The following is a 22670-nucleotide window of genomic DNA, read 5'->3' on the forward strand; positions in this document are numbered from 1 at the left end:
TACATATATATATATATATATATATATATGAGAGAGAGAGTTTGTTTCTCTCTCTATATATATATAGTGGTCTTTTGTTTTAATTGTGGAGGAACATGGATTTCAGGGTAATTTACAGAGTGATTTTGAGATTTTTTTTTTTTTATCAGGGATTTTTCAGCGTTCAAGTAGGGAACACCAGAATTCCTGCTAGGGAGGACCAGTAGCAGGACCCTGCCTACTCAGAGCTGGCACCTTGGACCCAACTGGAGGTGGCCGACCTCCTGGCCAGTTGGCCCCCCTGCGAGATAGGGAGGCACACCCCGCACAGCCTGTTATGCCCCTGGGCCGTGGGGGCTCATCAGCACAGGCTACTTTGCCCCAGGCTGTCGGGGCTCGGAGAAACCAGAAGCGCCATGGTGTGGGCACTTCCGGTTTCACTTTACCTTACAAGCCAGAATGCCAGTTAATTGAGCACACCGGCTTGTAAGATGGCGGTTAACAGAGCTTTTACTATACTTTTGTAATATAAAAATAACATATTTAATGCTGTTCAGGGAGGCTGTTCTACTATTTAACGTTAAAAGATTCTGAGTTTCGTTTCCATGACATCTATGGCGGCTTAATCTGATGTGCTCTATCTATTCCTTTATCTTAGGTTTTCTTGTAGTATGTAAGAATCTGGATGCGTTTAATTACACTTTGTTTTAGAGAGAAAATTACCTGCCTGTGATGCATGTTCTTCGAAAGTATAAATTATAATAAGCCCACATTCATTTTCCTATTGGAGCTGAAAATACTTTTACTTGCATGTTTAACGCAATTGAATTTAGTTGACTGTTGCTAACAAATACACCTTGATTGCAAATAGTTGTGTGCCACCTACTGATGAAACAATTAACTCAGAACTTCATTTCAAGTGTTTTCAACCTGTGCAAATACCAAAGTTAAGTTAATTTATTTTAGAACAAGAATTTAAGTCAATTATTTTCTCCAACTTGAGAGAAACCATTTTTTGATGCAAATTAAAGTAAGATATATGGTAAGGTAAATGGTTTTCTATTTTTAAACTTGAGAAAAGGAAAGGTATGAGTTAACCTGCTGTTGTTAACTCCCTATGTTAAATAGCAAGCTATTTCTGTAGGCAGAAGGCAGGGTATATTTGCACTGTATAGGCTAACCAAATGAGCATGAGGTTTCATGAGCCTTAACTCACTTCATCAGATGCTGTGAAATTTTCTTATCATACTCTGCCATAGGGCAAGTACATAACTTTTTGGTTTTAATTCATATGGTTAGCCACCTGTTTTCTTCTGGTTAGTCAACTGTTTTAAAAACAAAGTAACAGCAGGAGGTCGTAAATGACAGATTTGGCTGTGAGGTGCTGTGAATTTCAGAATTTCTATTTATCATCACAAATATTTGCTTTTGCCTGTTACTTTACATTGTCAAATTCTGTACAGTCTTAAATGCCAGATGGGAACAATGTGAGTTCTTTCTGGCTGTTCTTCTGATTTTTTTGGCTCCTTCACCAACAGTTATGACTTAATTTGCCTTTCTTGGAAAGTGTGGCAACTGTAACTTATCCTTAGCTTATGGAAAGTGAATGACTAATTATAACAATGAACAAGGATGAAAAACTCCTGTTTTTAAATTGTGTGCTCCTTCTTCCAATTACTCTGCAGGTTTCATTAGGTGGTGTTGATCTCACAGTGAGGGTTCTCACAACAGGTTACTGGCCTACACAGTCAGCCACACCAAAGTGTAACATCCCTCCAGCCCCCAGGCATGCTTTTGAAATATTTAGAAGGTATGTGTTAAATTAGGCATTTGATACTCTGTCTTGTAAAATAAGTGTTTTTTGATAATATAGTTACAAGAATTTTAAAACTATATTTTAAAAGCTAGAAAGTTAGAAAACTGACTGCTTACTGCCTGTCTTTTTTGTTTCAAATGAGACTTCCAGTTAAATTTAATGCTTTTAAGAGTAACCTATAAATTACACTTAATATATATATTTCATCCTGAAAGACTAAGAATGTTCTCAGTAGTTATCTGAAATGCTTTGGGAAAACTCCGGGTAATATACAAGGTATAAAAATGTAACTTCTTTCCATTTTAATTTCACAAATTCCATTTTATTTGTATTGTAGATTTTATTTAGCCAAACATAGTGGTCGACAACTGACGCTTCAGCATCATATGGGTTCTGCAGATCTCAATGCCACTTTCTATGGCCCTGTTAAAAAGGTAAACTTCAAGTTTGTACAAGTGTTAACTTAAAACACTGTATACTTGTAGGCTTTTGACAAGTTTTGCAGTGTTAGATATGCTCCACCCCTTCTACAACAAATTCTTTCCCTGACAGCACCTTGGAATATACTTATAATGCGTATGTTCTGTAAGTTAGAATCAAATTTGAAACTATCCAACTTGCTGGCTTTTCTATAGCATAGAATGGTAATGAACATGTTGTCACAAGTGACATTCCAAATATGTGTTAATTTTAAACTGCGAATCTGTTCATAGTGAAATCAGGTTGTTTTTCCAGAGTTATTTCATTGTAGTTAATCTTACATATATTTTAAAGCCAAACCTGTTCTAGTTTCACATACAGAGCACCACTAACTTATGACAGTTGCTGAATTTATGAAATCTAAATCTGATATGCATGAGAAATGGATGTAGCGAGCACTGAAGGGATCAGTGCTGGAAAGCTAATCTTAAATTAGAACCAAGAGTGCTTAACCACCAGTCTGTGGGCCAGATGCAGTCCACAGAGCCATGTCATCTGGCCTGTGGGGCTTCTCACAGGTTGGGAAATTTGGCAGTGGGGGAGTGGTGGCATTTAATACTACCACCCTCCCCTGCTTCTAGATTCCCAAGCCCTGGGCAGCAGGTCAAAGCTGGGCCACGCCCCTTCCTCCTGCATGGCTGGATTGGGGCTGGGTCATGCCCACTTCCCCTGCATGGCTAGTTTGGAGCTGTGCCATGCCCCCTTACTCCCATGTGGCTGGGCCATGCCCTCTGGCCCCGCACAGCTGGATCGGAGCCAGGTAATGATCCCTTCACATGACCAGATGGGGCTCCACTGCACCTTCCCTGGGCATTAGATTTTGACTACTGGCTGGATCAACCTGTGGATGAACCAGGCAGTGCCCACCCAGCCTGCTGAGCACCACTGAGGTGGGAAAAAGAGATTGCATGATGCATAGAGACGAAGAGGGCATTCAAGCATAGCTGCAAAGCAAGCCTTATTTATGGGATGCCCCCAAAAGGGATTAATAAGAGGCTTGGGGCTGGTGTCATTGGAGCAATGGGCAGGTAGCTCAGGTGCAGCACTAACGACAAATTGTGGGGGAAGGTGGGATGTAAGGATGCTGAAAGAGCCTTGGAGAGGGTAGGCAAAGGAAACACCTAGCATATACCACTCTGATAATTGTACGTATTTAAAAATGTTGTAGTTAATACTCATAAGCAGAGACTTCCATTTAATGGAAAGCTGATTTAGGAGGTCCAGTTAGATTCCTATAAGTAATTTTATGGGGTTTTTTTAAATTAAAACAGGAAGACGGCTCTGAGGTTGGTGTAGGAGGTGCCCAAGTAACTGGCTCAAACACACGGAAACACATACTGCAAGTTTCCACTTTCCAGATGACGATACTAATGCTCTTTAACAACAGAGAAAAATATACGTTTGAGGTAAGAAGTGTGGCTTTTTAAGCAAGCTTTAAATAATTATTAAACTAACTCTTGCAAACAGATGTCAGTTCTGTCATGAGGTCGTGGTTTCCCATCTAGACCTTGTGGTGTAGACATCTCATTGGTATGTTGTTCAGTTGCTGTCTTGAGGCATTAAGTTTAAGTACATAGAAAAGCTTACCATTGTCCTAAGTATTACACAGTTTAAGGTGCACGTCACTTTAGTTTCTTCAAATAATACTGACTACCACTGCTTTAAGATTTATTTTTGAGACAAATTTTAAATTATTGTAATTTAGCTGTAAAGTTGCATGGCAGGCTGAAACTTGAAAAACAAATGGGATAGAAACCAACTAGTAGTTATACAGTATAACCTCATAAATCCAACACGCTCAGGACTGAGTACCTGCCTGCTGTAAATTTGAAAATTCTGGATTTTTTTTAAACCAAAGGAGTGGCTGGTCCCAGGGTAGGTGGGGCAGAGGCAGCAGTGGCCACTGTGGAGCAGCAACGCAGGGTGGTGGAGGGTGGTGGCAGCCACTGCATGCAAGTTTCCACTGCTACTCCCCAATGTGCCAGATTTTTGAAAATTCCAGATTTTTGATATCCAGATTTAAGAGGTTATATTGTACTTAAATTACAATACAAGTGAACAAGTACCAGTTATATATATATAAAGGTAGTGAGGGGGGGACTTTCTGGTTATCAGCAGGGGGAATTAAATGCACTTCGATCTACATTAACATATTTCAAGAAAATTTTGCAAAGCATGCAGCTTATATCTATGTGCATGATGCTAACATTTACAATTTTTTCGGTCATCTATAAATAATGGATATAGATAGTTATAGAATGTTATGCTTTTAGATGTACTGCAGAAAGTTTTTAAAAATCATTTTATTGAAATGAGTGAAATATAACTTAAGAAACGGAATTGCATGGGACAGCACATTTAGCTTAACATTATGGCTAAGTACAGACAGTCAGAAGCCTGAGGCTGAATCGATTCAATGTTTGCAGGTTAGTTTAAGCTGCACAGATTAAATGGAAGTGAACAGACATTTACCTTTGACTCAGGAAATGCAGCCACATGCTTGCAGAGGCTCAGGCCAAAAGCCAGGGGCACTAGAGCATGGCTTTCTGGCTGTGTGTTTGTTCACTTCCTCTTCGTGCTGCCCCCAATCCAGACTTACAGGAGTAGGACTCTGCAGAGTTGTTCATCGCTTCCTCTTCTTGCTTCCAGGAGCCTCTGGGATTTGTAGTCCACAGTTGCAGTGAGCAGTAAGTTTGAGCAGGGAAAGGGGTGTATAACCCCCCTCCCTGGCCCCAGACCTTATCTGGGGTTTGCCTGGAGGGGGCATTCCTGCCCCCCTCCCCCCCTCCCTTCAGACTGGGCTGCATTCCCAGCTGGGCTTGGCTCCCCCTCCCCATCTCTTATCAGCCAGCCCTGGCTGCTCCAGCTAGGGAGCAGAGGGGTGGAGCCAGCCTTGCTCTCTGGAGCAGACAGCACAGACCAGCCCATGGCTGCAAAATGATGGGATGCTGGGGGAGTGTGATTTAACTTGAACCAGGAAGGGGTCTGGGACAGAAGTTTCATAAACCAGTTTGACCCAAATCAGTTAAATCTGATCTACGTTTAACCAGGTTTATCTTAAACCAGTTTCAGCCATTTTGAAGCTGGTCTGTGTGCACTGGGCTTCTGTTCTGTTACAGGTTTAAGCCCATTTCTGATCATTTAAACCAGTTTGTGTAACTCCTGCCTGTAGCCCATGTATTAATGTTAGCCTTTAAGCTGAAAAGGAAGGAACTTCAAATGTCTAATTTGTTCTGGCAGATCTTAGCACTGCAGGGGTTCATGAAGGCTCAGCACTGAATGCCATATGTGTCATAATGAATAGCAAAAATAAAATTGAAGACGGTATCGTTGGCCAGTACTACTAAACAACACCAATTTTATTGTCTTCATTGTTAATAATGGATAATCAACCCAAGGGTATTGCATTTCCTTTATGGCTTGTATTATAAATATTAAGTACACAAAAAGCTTGTTACATGAATTAATAAAACTTTAAAGTATAGTTCTACTTTGAAGACAAGTCTAAGAATGGCACCATATTTCTTTAAAACTTTATTCCTTTTAAATATTCAGAGAGTTATTTCATACTTATGTGAGAACTGAAAAACTAACTATTCTCACTTGTCCACCGTTAGAATGGTTATGTGGAATTGGGTTGCATGGGGACAGAATTTAGCACTGCACTTGGAATTCATCTTAGTAAAGTGCCCATCATCATAGCATCTGGGAACTGAACACAAAATTAAAATTTGGAACTACTTTAATTCCTATCTGCTGATGGTGCCATCTAAGAATACTGTACAGACAGAAGTATGAAATACTCTTTTCTCATGCAATAAAAAAGAAGAGAATGTGGATACAGCCATCTTTAACTATGGATACAAGGGTCTTCAGCTTACTAGTTAAACTTGAGGAAGTACTAACTTCTAGTAAAGTCCTGAAGCATTTTGCAAAAGTTTAGAAATATTTCAACGTCTTCTGTATTACTATGGTCAGTTAACTGGAAAATGAGGATTGATGACTGAGCTTCCAAATGGCTCTCTATTGAGTTCTTAGAGACAATAACCTTCTAAATGTGCATCCAACTATGTAAGTGTGTTAAAACTAGCATACTGTATCTTATGTCTTACCTAGCAGTTTATCTGCTTGAGAAGCTCTGTAACTACAAAAGTACCTGAAAGCTTGAGTGACTTGACGGACAAGTTGATTACACATCTTGAAAAGTGGGCCTTCCAATTCTTTATGCTAGGGGTGGCCAGCCTGCAGCATTCATGCCACAAGTAGTATAGGCAGCCTTTGTGTGTGGCATGTGGCAGATCAGGGAGGGGACAGACTGCACAGCAGCAGATAGAGCAGAAAGCTGAGCAGCAGTTCAGGTAGGGAACACCAGAATTAGAGCAAAAAGCACAACACTAGACTGGACAGAAAAAGCAGGTCAGAGTGGTGTGCTAGAAGGGTTTGAGGCTAATCTGTGGTATGCCTTCCAACAAGGTTGGCATGCCCTCTATGTGGTAGTGTTACAAGTTTTACACTGTTACTGTTTGTCATCCTCCTTCAGATTTCATCTCTTGCTTGAGTCAAGATGAACAAAACTGAATTGGTTTTGTTTGAAAGTGGAGAGGGACAGAAACTAAACTAATCTTGTATAGTTGTGTACTCTGTTAGAAGTGTATACTCTGCAGAGCCATGAGAATTTGCTTTTGAAAAATATAGTTTCAGATTCAAGATAGACTTAATAATACCTGTAGGACTATGAGTTTTTCATATTAAAGTACTGCTTCTGCTGGCTTAGTAAGATATTTGCATAGGCCTCTGTCAGGAATTTCATTGATGCATGGACTATATATACTTTCCACTGAAGTGATGATAGAAGTTCCTTTGGAGCTCAGGTTTCACTCCAGCAAATGTTGGAGATAGGTGAAAGGAGATAGTCCACTTTCTCAGGAGATAAATGTTCATTTATCATTTAATATGTTTAGGAGACCTAATTATTCATTCAGCTGGTTTTACTGGGTTGACGATTGTTTTCTTAAAATTATACTTCAAGAAGCCCACTATCTTAAAACCAAATTTATCAATCTTTAACCGTTTTACACAGCACATGTTAACTCATTTGGTGACAGGTCTAATTTGTCAATGTTCTAAAGACTATAAACATCAGTAAACTGTTTTGAGGGCAAAGGATTAACTTTTTGTACAGTCAGTTCTGTCTTTTGCAAAGTACAGTACCTAACCTATTCTGATATTAATCATAAACTAATTATGATGTCATGGTTTTCTTTCAGGAAATTCAACAAGAAACTGATATCCCTGAAAGAGAGCTTGTTAGAGCCCTACAGTCCCTTGCATGTGGCAAGCCAACACAGCGAGTTCTTACAAAAGAGCCTAAATCGAAAGAAATAGAAAATGGTCATATATTTACAGTGAATGATCAGTTCACATCGAAACTGCACAGAGTCAAGATTCAAACGGGTAAGTGATGTTTTAGTTGCTGATACTTTATAAATTAAGATGTGAAACATATTGGGATTTTACATTGCAAGCTTAACACTTTATACTAGCCAGAGGAAATTAATAGTCAATAAAATGTACTGCTGTCACAGGCTAGTAGCTGAAAATGAGAATTTAAAAGCAGGAAGTAATGGTTAAGTGAACTGGGAATGTTCTCAAAATGCTCAGTCATCTTCAGCAAAAACAGAAATTTAAAGCACCAAAGCTTTAAATCAAGCTTGGTTTGAGCAGTGGGTTGATCTGAGTTCACTTTTCTAAGTTGAAATCAGTTGAAATCACTTGCCCAACTCACAAAAGTGTTGAAAATTATTGCCAACTATATGTAGATCTTTGGCTAGAATATGCTTTAGATATTTCAATGTAAGATAGGAATACCTGATATTATCACACTTTATATAAAAACTCAGCTCCAGCTTCTATCTCAGGACACGCAGTGGCAGCATTTAAAAAAAGATTTTTGTACATAAAATAGAAATTACTACTGAAAATGGTCTGTCTGATGCCAGATGCTTCTAATATTGCAACCATTTAACCTTTTTTGCTGAAAACTGTAATTTTGGATAAAGCAGCAGACATCTTAAACCAGAGGCTGGGAACCTTTTACTAAGACGAGCTGCAGCTTGCAACCCAGCTAGCACCATGAGCCACAATTTGCCCCCAGCTGTTCCAGTTCAACATCTGTTTTCTTGCCCTGCAGTCCCCTTTTTCATTGCTCTTTGCTCTGTGGATCTTAAAATACTCATTAATGTAACGTAAATCTGATCAGTTGTAAAAGCAGTTTACTATATAGCTGATCAGATTTTTTTCAGGGGTGACTGAATCTAGGTTCTTTTCTGTTTCTTAACACCCTGGCACTGTAGAGCTAGTTTTGATCCCTCTGAGAAAATGTATCTTCACATTCCCTAGTGAAAAACTGAAGGTTAAAACATGGTGCGTGCTCACTCTTAACAAAAAGCCATGAAGGCTCGGAGGCTCTGTCAAGAAATTAAGAGGAGAAAGGGATCTTAGCGAGGAGGCACACCTATTCAGAAGAAGAAAAGATGTTCTGAAATCATATTTATAGGAAATGAGAGTGAGGAGAGAAAAAGTGAGAAATCAGTGATGGCAGAAAAAGGACAAAATTAAATGCAGATAAAAGTAGAAGGGAGTTAAAGAGAGCAAAGTGATTTGTTTGATGTTTATCTTGCTGCTAATTATTTTAGGGTCCTGGCTAGGGCTGTATGAAGCTTCAGTAACTGACTCGATTCAGAGGAAATTTGGCCTGATTCAGTGACCAAATCTCCGAAACCGAATTGAATCGGGAGACCCATTAAAAGGTCCAAATTGAATCGGAAGCCTCTGAATCAATTTGGGGAGATTTGGAAGGCTTGTAGCAAACAGAAGCTGAGAAGAGGGAGGGGATGAGGTGATCTTGCATATATGGAAAAGGCTGGGGGGCAGGAGGAAGACTGCTCTGATATTAACATCTGTTGTTGGCCAGTCCCCCCACACAAATGATACGAGTTTTGCTCTCAAGAGTTTGATGTGCACTTTCACAGATACCCCTACATCTATCTCCTTGAAACTTGGCAGGCTTTACGCCCTCAAAAGGGGCTACCATCCCTGCTGTTTTCATCTGACTCTGCAAAAAAAAAAAAAAAAAGACAAAGTTATAGATATTTTAGTGATTCCCTGTTATAATCTATGGATGGATCTCTGAATCTGAATCGGCTGACTCAAATTGGGACAGTGATTCAAATCATTGAATCAAATAGCTGTCCCTCCAAATAGGCCAAATCCAAATCTGAAGCAAATACTTGCTGCTTCACACAGGCCTAGTCCTGGCACATATATTTAGGACATTACGGTTTTAATCGCACCATAAATAGTAACCCCAGCTACCCAGTGAATGCAGTTTATGGTGTCGTATAGCAAACGCGCCACAAAGATATTCCATATACAATGCATAACCGTTTTTTGGCTCATTTGTATCATGCCTTAAATTGAATGCGTATCATGTTGGAGCTGACCCATAACATCCTGATGCTCAACTTATCATAGAGATCTGCTGTGGGGGCAGCCCAAGGGTCTAGGATGCAGCCATCCTCTCCCTAATCAGTGGGATCAAGCCAAAGGCATCCCTAGGCCCTGGACCCTGCATCCCCACTCAATCCTTTTAGGAAAATGGGGAGGGCGCCATGCTCCCAAGGTTTGCTGTGCACTGTCCTAACAATCTAATTTGTTGAAAGAACTGGAAAAGTATCTTTAATTTCAGAAAACTTCATGTATAATCCTTAGCCAACAATTAATTTGGCAAAATCGGTGTCATTTTAGTGAGCAAAATTGTGCGCAGTAGCCAGAGTTCTGCAGGCAGGCTTTTTAGTACTTTTTAGTACTTCTACAGTAAGATGTCAGTTGGTATTCACTATTGACAAGCAAACATACCTATGTGTTGACTGCTATATGCATCTTAGTTCTTGTGGCCTCATTTAATTAAAAAACCATATTTGAAAACATTGCAAGCAGGAAATAACTAACTTCATTGTGACTCAAATAAGATTTCATGCATGTTAACTGTACTGAACTACATTATTTTGACTTTGCCTGTGGTATTTCACCTTTTCTTTTAGTTGCTGCCAAACAAGGGGAATCAGATCCAGAACGAAAAGAAACGAGGCAGAAAGTAGATGATGACAGAAAACATGAGATAGAGGCTGCTATAGTTCGGATAATGAAATCTAGAAAGAAGATGCAGCATAATGTGCTAGTAGCAGAGGTAATGTGTCTCTGGTGTTGACAAGAGATTTCTCTGACAGTTATTACTTCTTTCAGTTCTGCAGTGTTACAGAACCCTATCAGCGATTAGGACCCACAGTAGTACTGTTATTGTTTTAAAAGAAATCTGAAACACCCCAGATGGGTGGGAGGGAATCTGTTAATTACAGGCACTAAAGGAGATCATGTAAACAGTTTCTTAAATTGAAGTTTTATTACAAAGTAATATATTGAACACTAAAGATCAGTATCCTGCGTTGCAGTCATTGCTAAACAGAGTGGATATTCAGTATGGGAAGAGTCTTGCTCTTTTTAGTTTGAAATGTGAAACTTTGCTTTTTGGTTTTTTTAGGAACAGCAGACGTTTTCCAGCCCATCATAAACCACAGTGGTTAGATGGTGGAGAATTCTCAGACCAGGCAGTACTCCAGAGAACAAAACTTTGCTTATTTTTATAGTAAAATTCACATTTTATTATAAGAAAACTTAGCACATAGATTGTGTTTGCACCAGTGTCATATACTTCAGAATACAAGTTGAGTGGTGTTGGTGCAGGGAAAAATGTTTTCCTCTATATGTATCATTCCTTAATTGTCCCGATGCATTATCACATTTTCTCTTTGTCTGAGCCAGTGAGTGCTGGTGCAGGCAGAATATTGGATGTGTGATGTATCAGTAGTACAGGAATAAAGATGCTAATTTATTTTGGCTTGGCCCAAACCTATTTCTGTTACAAGCTTCAGTATTAAGCAAGTTAAAAATTGTAGAGTGTATCCAGATGGGCGGGAACAGGTAACAGCAGCACACCTTGTGCTCCTGTTGCATGGCAGGTTACCTCGGTGGCTACCAACTGTGCTGGCCCCAGCAGCCTTACCTGGGATCCTGAGGGCATCTGGGAGCTGCAGCCACAATGCTTCTGCAACGGGAAGCCTGGCTGGCAGTTTGGCTCCAGCTGCTAGGCTCCGGTTTGGGTTGGCACATGCTACCACCACATGCATCGCCACACTTCTTTATGGCCTGGGGTTTTTTAACCCTGGGATCTCCTGCATGTGCAGTGTAGTGCTGAAGATGGGTCTGTGCACCACATACCACACATGCAGAGGCACCCTTAGTGTGCAGATGACTACATGTATTTTTAAAAGCAGTTTCCATGACTGTTTTGGTATATGTTTGTTGTGTTGCCTAATCATTTAATGTGACCTGAAATTCTACATTACATAATCTTGTTTTTATATTCTAGGTAACTCAGCAGCTGAAAGCCCGATTCTTACCAAGTCCAGTTGTTATTAAAAAACGTATTGAAGGACTTATTGAGAGAGAATATTTGGCACGAACACCTGAGGATCGCAAAGTGTACACTTACGTAGCATAAAATGCGTTCAAAAATTTGATTTATTCTTGGACTATATTCTTCGCATGAACTGGGAAGTTCTTTTAAATCATTAATATTAAGACGACCATCTCTTCTATTAAATTACAATACATGTTCTAGACCATTCAGATCAAGCCTTTTACTCCTTTTGAGAGTTTTCAACATCAGTTGATTGAGCTTCAGGCTTTTCAACGTTATCCCTGTAGAGATCATCCTTACAATTCCTCGGGAAAATGTGAATGTGCCGCGTTTGTTTTCAATATTGTATGAAAACAGAAAAATAAAAACAAATTTAGAAAATACAGCTCATTAAAAAATAAATTGTTGGAATTTCATTTCCCCAGATCTTCAGTGTTGATGTAAATGTGTTTCTGTAGTGTTGCTTAGCACCTCGCGCATTGTATAAATTGGGTTTTAAAAAGCCCACAACTGGTAAGACAGAATTCCCAGGTATATTGCTCTGCTTCAGACATTTCTTTAACTAGCCATGTTAATTTAAATATTTGGTAATCTTATAAAGACCCGGGAATACAATTTTAGCATGCTTCACTCTTCCGGCTGCACTCACTATTGTTCCAGCAATACGATCAGGAACCTTTTTGGGGCTCAGTAAAGACAGTAATAACTTTGGCTTTCCCTTCTGTAATTTGAATTCTTCTAAAATAAGTTCTATATTGATTAGGTTTGTTCTGGTTTCTTTATAGGAAAAAGAAAAGGAAAGATTTTAGTGTGTATAAACTGTATAATAATTTTTGCTGTTGTACTCACTGCTGATAGTGGATTGTACAGGGCGATGTTTTTATTTCACTTAATGTAGACAAAACATTTAAAATAAATGGATTTAGTGTACACAAACAACTAAGTGTGTTAGAGTACAGGGACGGCAATTTATTGAACATAAATACTGTCCCCTGGGGAAACGCACCAGACAGTACTTTGTTTATATGTCATACAGGGGTTTATGGCCAGAGGATTTTCCATCATACGTACCTATTTCAGGAAATTAAAATGAAGCCATTGTGCACTATTAATTGTTTTAAAATTAAATCTAAAAATGCAATAAATATTGTTACTTTAATCTTCATGAAATCTTCAGTTCTTATAGAACAACTTTTTTCACTTAACTGCTAGTATGGTTCAACAATCTATTTCCAAGTTGCAATTCACTGTAATTGTTATTCTTAGATAAATCAGAGTTTTTACTTTGAAGATGTGTATAAGATTAATATTTTGGTTTTAGCTATGTTTTTGGCATTACAAATTTACTTCACGTAACTTTTGCCATAGACCATGCTTTCTTCCTTTTACATCAAAGCACTGTTACCCTTAATTGTATTTTTTTTAATTGGAGATTTAAAAAGGTATTTGGGGGAGGCTGCTCATAATATTGACTTCAGCTTAGAATAAAAAGGAGAAAAGGTCATGGATCATTAGCATACTCATAGTGTATTTGTTAGTTAACCGTACCAGGCAAATGAATCTCTTTAGGTATATGGCAAATAGAGCAATTTATTTTCAGTGTGGATAAAGATGTCACAACATCACAGAATTTTAAATTTACTCTGGTCATCAAGCATACAGAGCCTGACTGGCATTTGAGTATTATAAAGAGAAAGAATAATGCTTTATTTCAGATGTTTTACTGTTTATACAATTTATTCCAAGGCAAAAGGAGTGTGTTTCTTTTTACACCATAAAAGAGAAGAATTTGATCGGACTGGGGGAAACGAAAAAAGCTTGTACATTCAGATGTTTCCTTGTGTGTAGCTATATTCTGTTTCCACAATGATGCTTAATAAGCAGTCCATCTGTAAAGCCTGTTTGCTGTCAGTTACTAAAATACCTGTCCACATGTGTGGAGTATATATACGAATTTTAAATGACTAAGGTATGTATTTTTAATAATGTTACAAATGTTGATTTTTTTTTTTTAACCTAGTACATGTTCTAAATAAGATGGTATGCTGGAACTGTTTGAGTACCTCTTAGATGCTGCTTGGCTCATAAAAGACATTTAAAAATCTTCTGCAGTATGTATAGTATCCCATGTTTTCTGGGGCGCAGAGCACTTTCTACAAAGGTGCATGGGGGTTTCTTCTTTTCAGATACCCAAACCATTTTTAAACAGCATTAGCGTTGTGCTAAAGTACTGAAAACTGAGAAATGTAAATTTATCATTGACAAATGACTTCCTCAGTTAGTCAGTGGGTGCTTTACCACTGTTTAGATGAAAATAGGATTTAATCTACAATGCTATATGGTTTTTTTTAGTTCACACTTAACTTTTTATATTAACAGTTTTGTAAAGTTATTGCTAATAGTTTTATTAGTGATTTAAGCCTTTTTGAGCAAACACTAATAAAATATCATTTTCAATTGGAAATTATTAGTATATTTAACATTTTAATTATTTGGGAAGGGACTTTCAAAATTGTTTAAGTGAATCTTTAAAAAATCTTGTTGCTAAACATGAAATATGAGATCATAAAGCAGAGGATAGAAAGAGAGTAATATCCAAACTGAAATCAAACAGGCAGCAGAAATAGATTGCTACACTTCCCTTTAAGGTGAGTTTGGTTGGGGTTTTTTTTTTAAGAATATATGTGCATAATATTGACATTTCTTGTACAAGCTGTGATAATCTCATGTGGCATCATTTCTGATCTTAATATGAGCTCCCAGAATACCTGCAGGAATTTTTAAAAACAGAATCTATAGTGACTCTGCAACTTTCATAATAACGGAGAGAATGTGAACTTTATTAAGCATTATGAACAGTACTACTTAGTTTCCTAACCCTTTTTGTGTGTGTTAATCGAAAGCAGTGAGGTTGAAAAGCCAAGTACAATACTGAACTGTTCTTTTCAAGGATCTGAAGGGAAAGAAATTTAAGTCAGTGGTGCCTTAATATTAGGCCTCTGAATTCATAAATATCAGAAGAGATGGGCAGATTTTCAGACAGGTTGCAAAATTGCCATCCCACAAGTATACAAAGAAAGACTAAGAAGGGGTTATGTCATTAAACACCACATCTCTCTTTCTCTGAAAGCTTGCCTTTCCCAAGCTCAGTTATGTCCTGCTACTGCCATAACTACACTGGATTTTTTTCCCCTTGAGTTTCAGTTTTAAACTGTACACAATGTATATTGTATTGTTTTTAGCAGTACAATTTAGTGGTTAGAGATTTGGGTTTATTTCCAGCTTTGATTTCTATCTGATGTGTGCTTTATATAGTAAATCTATGGAGGGGGCGAGGGGGGTAGAATATCCTCCCATCTCTGAATAGATGTTAAGCATAATGTTTGTAAAGAGACTGAGAGCACTTTATATAAGAAGTGTATCAATGCTAAATGGAGTTGCATTTTCCCGAGGGTTCTTTTTTCCAATCACTTTCTTATGAACTGCAGGGATCTTGATGCATACTAGTTGTAGTGCATTGTACAGTGAGAACTTGCCACCATAAATCATCAGTTTCTGATAACTTGATCCTGAGCCCTATCAGCTGCCGTGTTTCTGTTAACTGTAACTTTAGGGGAGAGGCTCTGATTGTTAGGCTCCACCTTGTTGTGGGCTGTAAAGATTAGTGACGGGACTTTGAGCAGTCTGGAACTAAACTTATGGTAGAGTGGGTGTACTGAAGTGATACGTTCTTGTTGTTCTGCCTTCCCTCCTAACACATTATATGTTATGTGTTTGTCACCTGTACATTTTGTAGTAGTATTGCAATCGTAATGGTCCACGGAAAATACAAGAACATTTTGTTTGGTGGGGGCCAAATTTATCATTTAACTTTTTAGTGGGCCAAATTTATCATTGGGAGAGATGTTAGAAATTAGACAAGCTTAGGGGCCCTTGCACTTTGTATTCTAAAGAGTTTTCTAACATCTTTTCCAACAATAAAGTTAGTCCAATAAAAGAGAGTACCAAATTTGCTTGTACCCTGACTCTGCCTATAATATGATCAAGGGAAAGTTAATGTGAGAATTAAAAATACACTTTTTTTTAAAGTTAGAGCAGCTGATAGGTGCAAAACACCACAGTATAACAAATGGCTGTGATTAAAACAGCCAGATAATGTCATCTTATGGTAAGTGGAGAATTCAGTGGCTGACAGTTTAACCATCCCAGACAGCTGATGCAATCTAATTATGTTTTGTGGATGCACTTGGTCTCAGTCTAACTGGTTAAGCAAGCTCTGCAGAGAGAGGGTTGTGTTCCGGTGATCTGTTTAAAGCAATGTGAGATAAGCTAACAAAGTAACTTCACTTTCGAGGCTACTTCAAATCAGAGTCGGATCTTTCAGAATCATGGACAGGTCATGTGACCTGTTACACTTTGACCAGTTATCATTTTTCTAGTAAAAAATGTTTTGGTGGAAATCTTCCAACCACTTCTACTCAACAATGCAGTGCCTTATTACACAGGGAAGGTTCTTTGAGTAATGTGATATCCTTTATTAGACCAACTGAGTAGTTGGAAAAAGTTCTTAGCAAGCTTTTGGGTGCAGTCACCCTTCTTCAGGCATAGGAAGTCTCTGCTGTTCTGAGACTCCTGAAGACTTCCTGTGCCTGAAGAAGGGTGACTGCGCCTGAAAGCTTGCTAAGGACTTTTTCCCAACTCCTCAGTTGGTCTAATAAAAGGTATCACATCTACTCAAAGAACTTTGCCTGCCTATGTCCTTAGACCAACAGAGCTACAACCAGAGTGCCTTATTAGAGATTTTAAGTTCTGTTTCTTTAAATTTCAAGTTGTACATAGAGTCTATACATGATGGCATGGGGAGACAATACCAACAAACTATATTGCCAATTCTAAGAGCCCAATTTAGAAGAGATTCCCAGTGGGACTAATTAAATTACTGCAGCAGGATTGTGTTTGTTATAAGCTTAAATAGATACCAGATACTGTAAACATTCAAATTTAACACAATTTGCCATTTGTGTCCTAAAGTTTTGTGTAGTAGTACAAAATTTGCAGAAAATGTCACACAAAAGAACAAACACTGGGCTGTTAAGATTTCCAGTAGCTTTCCTCCTGCCTGGCTTTTTTGGCTACAAAGTTAAAGAAACAATTCAGTGCCACCTATTGAAACCTGCCCATCCACACTGAAGGTGGTCTGCCTTCAAATACTTTGAAAACAATAGCAGGCTGTCTTTAGAAAGTAAAGAAAAATTGTATGTTGTTTGAAGCTGCTGCTTTCATGTTAAGCATAAATGGCTCAGATTTAGAACTGAGAGTCATGACAGTTGTGAAAAATGGTCACAGTGAGTTGACTAAACCTGAAGGTAATTCATCTAGAAGCAATAGATGAAGAATCAAGAGAAGACTGTTATTGAGTGGGATTTTAAAAGTAGGGGCAGATCCTATTCCATGTACTGGTGTCTGATCGCATGCACTAAGGCATATGAAGTGTCTAGGCTCAATCCTGTTCCATGCAGCTCAAGTCCCTGAAAAATTGTTAATACATGTACTTTTGTAATGCACCATTGTAGCTTTAAAATTCAAAAATGACACAGGAGAAATCAGTCACCTAATGAGTTAGGTTTTCAGGGATTTGGGCAAGAAGGTAGAATAGAATCAGACTTAGGGTAGGAGCAGATGTTGCATTTGTCTCTGGACAGATTGTGCCTGTGATTGTCTAAGAACAGAAATGTCCCAAGATAGGCTTGTGCACACGTTGATTACCCTTTTAATCAGGGTTTAGTGAGTGGCTGAATGCGCTGCTACTATTGTCATCGATTCAGTGATGCAATCCCAGGGTAACTGTTTGCATTTACTATGCAATATCCTGAGATGAACTATTATTTACTTCTTATCCCAAGAAAACATAAAATGGTTTATATGCAACATCAGTTTGTAGCCACAGAGGCCTAGTAGGTAGAATGCGTTCTGATCCCATTTCAGGCATGGAGCACATACAGTTCTGAAGGGAATATGGGTTGCATAGGCTTGGCACTGCCGCAAAACAGGAAGTAAATATGTGTAATTTATCAGTGGTAATTTTTTGTGAACAATTCCACTGCTGGGCGGAGACTATTTAAATGAGGTGCTGAATTAATATGCCTTTGGGCTGTCTGGTCTTGCCATTTGCCAAGTTGTACCACCTGATTCCTGGTCTCCTGACTGGTAAGTTTACTAAAAAGGTATGGCTTAAAACCGGGGTTGTTTGTAAATCAATATATTTTATCCCTTCCCTTTATTAACTTATTATGCAACGCATACTTCTGAGTGGTTATAAATGGTCAGAGACAGCTTTGTCTCTCACCTCAGGTGTGCAATTCGCTGTATTACTTGAACTATGTCAAATACATGTGAAAGCTATGTCTTTTCATACTTGGTGTCTTTCTGTTCAGTGCCCAGGGGTCCCCTCCCCCATCCCGCCCACACTCCCAAATGACTTGGTGGGCACAACTTGAAAAAATTGAGACTCCTTTATTCTAAAAACAATGTTCTGTTAGGATGGATGCTAATTTTGTCATCCATAAGAAAACTATTCTGTGTAAATTGCACAAGTTTGGTAACACAGGTTGCTTGCTAGGCTTAGTATTTCCTCTTATGCTTTTAATGCACCTGTAGCAATCATCTACCTGACCTCCACTTTCATACACCAGAATATATTACTTTCCATTTTGTATACAAATTGGCAGAATTTTTCTTGGTAATACTAAAGAAGCAGTCTGTTGATAGTGATTGATATATTATCATATAGGGAAGGCACATATTTTTTGCACATTTGAAATTTATTCTGTGCTATTTAATATGAAATTAGAGATGGTTTAAATGACAAAAACCCACCCTCTCATCACAGTATTATGATCATATTGTCAGCAGATGATAATGGATGGTGAGTCATGATTTCTACATGACTCATGTAAGGAAGAATCTAGTGAAACAGTTAATAGGACTCTCAGAAGTAGCAAGTAGTTACTGTTAAGGTGGCATTACAATTCTGCAGTGTTCAAATGAAAATTGAACCTTAAAAGGGGAGTCCCTCTTAATTGTGAGATGCATCTTGCTCACCATTAACTGAGACTTCCACATGGATGGCAGCCAGTTGCCCTAAAGCTGCTCCCTCTTCTCTCTATGCCTTTAAATATATTTCACACTGACACGTTTTGAAAGTGAATAGCATTTTGGTTAAGAATCTTGGCATTATTTTGCAGTTACAGTATAGCTATACATAAACTACATCAAGTTACATAATTCATTAAACGTTACCGATATGCCTAATAATAAAACAACATACATTTCTTAGTTGTCTATAGCTGGTATCAACACCTTTCATTAACACTTCTCAATTCCTTTCAAAAACACCAGCCAAACTCATCAATTTTTATATTTTCTTAAAATTTCCAGATTTGTGATTCATGTAATCTGGTTTTTTTATTTGTAACTAAGTGTTAATGCCGTTCTAGAAAGTGTTTTCAGTAGTATTTGTATAGATAGTTATTTTTAGTAATTTTTCATTTTTATTATTTTTTACTTTATAAATACCAATTTGTTTCATTTAAGGTAATCGGAATGAAGTGTTGCTGGGGAACCAACAGGATGGTGCATCCAGGGCATGATTGATGCAAAGCCTACTACAATCTGTCTTCTGTTGATTTGGGTGTTGTGTTTGTCTTTTAGTGGGAGAATAAAGCGCTCTCTAGTTTTCAGGAGGAAAGCGGATATAATTGGTTACTGTACATGGTAAGGCTTAATGTCCCTGAAAAAATGTCAGTCCCCAAAGAGTGACAAGAGAGGTTGTGAAAGGTAATTGTGGGACAATGCTGACGTAATGACCTCCAGTGTGGATACACATGGTAAAATTATTAGGCAAGAATGGGGTCAAACAGATGCGTTTTAAATGTTACATATTAGCAACATCAATAGAAGGTTGAATCCTGCACCTCTCATTCTAGCTCTAAATTCCAACTACTACATGTTTTTACCTAGGGAATTTTTAGCCAGTTACATTTTTTTTGTAGTCCTTCCTTCACCAGTCTTCCCAGCTCCAGTGCGTCAGCCAGCAGGTCCTGCTTCAGCTCTCTGAACGGGCCTATAGAACTCCCCCCACTGCTCTGTGTTAATGAAGTGCATGTTCAGACATACACCTGCACTGCTGAGGGACTCCAGAGGGAGGTTTGTTTCTTTGGTTGCTTGTTTATTAGATTTATATCCTGCCCTGTCTGGAAGACTCAGAGTTGCAGGGCAGAACTGATAACTTCTTCACAGAAGTGAACCAAGAGTCCGGGTGCAATTAAGTGCACAAATATCCCACTGTCACAGGGAAAGGATGTGAAAAACTCTGGCATCTTTCCCCAGGAAAGGAAAGATGTTTCCTGGTGGTGCTCCATGTCTTAAGAGGAATAAGAATAATCATTCATATATATGACATTTTGAAGCAGAGTATATCAGAAGGAAGGAAAGGGCGGGGGAGGAGATACAGAAAAGTGTATTCTAAATTTTATATAGGTAGTTATTTAAACTCTAGCCCTTCTTGGCATCTGCCCCCAAGACTTCTGAGCTTCCCTTTTATCCAATGATCTACTTTAGCCACTGTCAACACACAGCCACTTATAAAGCCTTTGAATACATCTGACTCCAATTTTCCTTCATGATCCAATCCCCAGAGCTTTCTCCAAGGTTTTAGCAAGAAATGAGAAGTCAACGTGAGACAAAGTGCAGATCAGAAATCTCATGGGTGTCTGGAGGTTTTCTTTTGTTTTCCTTTCTCCAGAGTATGAGTATTTTGTCTTTGACCTACTTGTAGAAGAAATCACTCTGACCTATGGTTTCTCCCCAGGCAGTCTTTGCCTCCATAGGCAAGATACTCAGATGGAGCACAGAGCTCTGGGCATGTTTGTTTGTCTACAGCAGGGTTGTGTATAATGACCCGTGTATAATGACCCATGTACAGATGTGCCATACCACCGTAACCCATAACTCACCAACAGGCATCCTATTCAAATCTAAAGCCAAGACAAGCCATGCTAGTTGAAGACAGGTCTTTGCTGGCACAGCACATCTACACTATGCTTTTGCATTGATGCATCAACACAGATGGCTTTAAACCCCAGCATAGGGCAAAAAATTTTAAAACCATTTGCAATTGGAATTATTTTCAGTATCACTAATAATTATATATCCATGGTCAAGACAAGGAGAGAGGAATTCCAACGATGAGGTGACTACGGTGTGGCAGCAGAGGTCGAGGGAGGAGGAGGAGCTCTTATAATCATTACTGGGAGTAAGACTTAAAACAATGTTAAAGTTGAATGTTTCACAGTTAAGTAAGTATTGGGACATGGGGAGTATAAGTTCTCAGAGAGCTAGCACCGAAACTTCTAGCATAGTCCCCCTGGCTTCCATCTACAGATTCACCCTAATCATATATTTATCCTTTACCCACACTTCCCTGTTGGAGATTCTTTCAAGTCCCAAGCAATAAATTAGTGCCTATCTGTGCAAATATGTGCTTGGTACTTTGGGGTTGAGCACTTCAACTTTTTTTTATCAAGTCTCAGTGAAATTTGAAGCAATGATAGGTGCATTCTACATTGGGATGACAATGACACCCAATGTAGTTGCTGTTCTACAAATAGCAACTATATTGGGTCACAGTGCTGAGCAGCATTCTTGAACCTGGCCCACGCAGCTGGTGCTGGATGTACAGGTATAACTGGAAATAATTTAATCTGTTGTTAAAAACTGAATGTGCTATTTTTCCAACTACTGTTCTATTATTTATCTTCCCACCCATGTCATGTGACAGGATAAGGATCCTCTTTAATTTGCAATTCAAGAAGCAGAGGTGATGTTAAGTGCAGGAAGTTAGTAGCAGAACTAAAATTAGAACTTGGGAGTCCATGAATCCTGGTCTTGGGCTGGGTCCACAGCATCACAGACTTTTTTCTATCAGCAACATGTTCAGTTTGCATAGTCCAGACAAAATACAAGATCTAGGCCTCATGCTGAGAAGGTAGCATAGAGGGACAGCAGCAGGTGCAAAATGCCTTGTTTCCCTTTGGCTGCTTGCAGTGGTGGCCTCCAGTGCTTGCATCAACTGAAATAGGACCAAGGATTTGGAAGTGCAAAGACTGCTACTAGGGATCCTCGGGAAGTCCTGGGATGAGAGAGCCTACAGGAAGGAGCTTGGCTGTGAGGAAATGTCTGGGTATGTAGCTTTGAAGCCATAATTCTTCCTATACCTAGTTGGTGCAAGGGTTTAATTATACATTTCCTTTGAGCAGGGATCATGGGCTGCAGATCACGGTATGATAGCGGTGGTTAATCCTTACATAAAAGCAAGCACAGCCCTGTGCTGTGCAGACCATGGCCCGGGCTGGGGCTGAAAAGCAGCTTGCTTGAGAGAGCTGTTAAGAAGACGGGATGATGGCACGGCTTTGCCTTGGTGGTGGACGGGAGGAAGTCGTATTGGTAACAGGGGGAGCTCCTCTTACCTTACCCCCGCCTTCCCTGTCTGGCACAGCCCTCGCGCAGCCGGGCCGGCCGTGTCCGGAGGAGGACGAGTCGGGGGGTGGGAAAACCCGGGCAGAGCCGCTCCCTCCCCGGGGCGCTCGGCCGGTGCTGCCCGCCTGCCCCGGGGCCGCCAGGGGGGAGCGGGACCGGGACCGGCCTTGCTGTCTCTGCTGTGCCCCTCGCCCCGCCGCGGGCTGGCGCTCGCTGCCTCCTCCCGGGGCACGAGGACGGGGCCGCCGCTCGCCCAGCCCGGGACGCACCTCCCATGCGGGGACCTGGGCGGAGGCTCCGGCTGCACCGCGCGGGGTAGGC

At 39.5% G+C, this 22670-nt stretch overlaps 2 protein-coding genes across 2 annotated transcripts in view; both read left to right on the top strand.

Annotated features, from left to right (window-relative positions):
• Positions 1 to 12976, top strand: part of CUL3 (cullin 3) — a 125739-nt gene extending 112763 nt beyond the window's left edge. Inside the window, exons 10-15 of the mRNA XM_019503643.1 lie at positions 1665 to 1789; positions 2133 to 2229; positions 3547 to 3681; positions 7543 to 7729; positions 10378 to 10523; positions 11763 to 12976. Coding sequence (XP_019359188.1) covers positions 1665 to 1789; positions 2133 to 2229; positions 3547 to 3681; positions 7543 to 7729; positions 10378 to 10523; positions 11763 to 11894 — 822 coding nt within the window. The 3' untranslated portion in view covers positions 11895 to 12976. The remainder of the gene's footprint in view (positions 1 to 1664; positions 1790 to 2132; positions 2230 to 3546; positions 3682 to 7542; positions 7730 to 10377; positions 10524 to 11762) is intronic.
• A 9647-nt stretch (positions 12977 to 22623) lies between these two features.
• FAM124B (family with sequence similarity 124 member B) overlaps positions 22624 to 22670 on the top strand; it is a 47069-nt gene continuing 47022 nt past the window's right edge. Inside the window, exon 1 of the mRNA XM_019503644.1 lies at positions 22624 to 22664. Within this exon, the coding sequence (XP_019359189.1) occupies positions 22624 to 22664 (41 nt within the window). The remainder of the gene's footprint in view (positions 22665 to 22670) is intronic.

The sequence above is a fragment of the Gavialis gangeticus genome, unplaced genomic scaffold (genome assembly GCF_001723915.1).
Source record: "Gavialis gangeticus isolate Ggan-Ray unplaced genomic scaffold, GavGan_comp1, whole genome shotgun sequence".
In the NCBI taxonomy this organism is placed as follows: domain Eukaryota; kingdom Metazoa; phylum Chordata; order Crocodylia; family Gavialidae; genus Gavialis; species Gavialis gangeticus.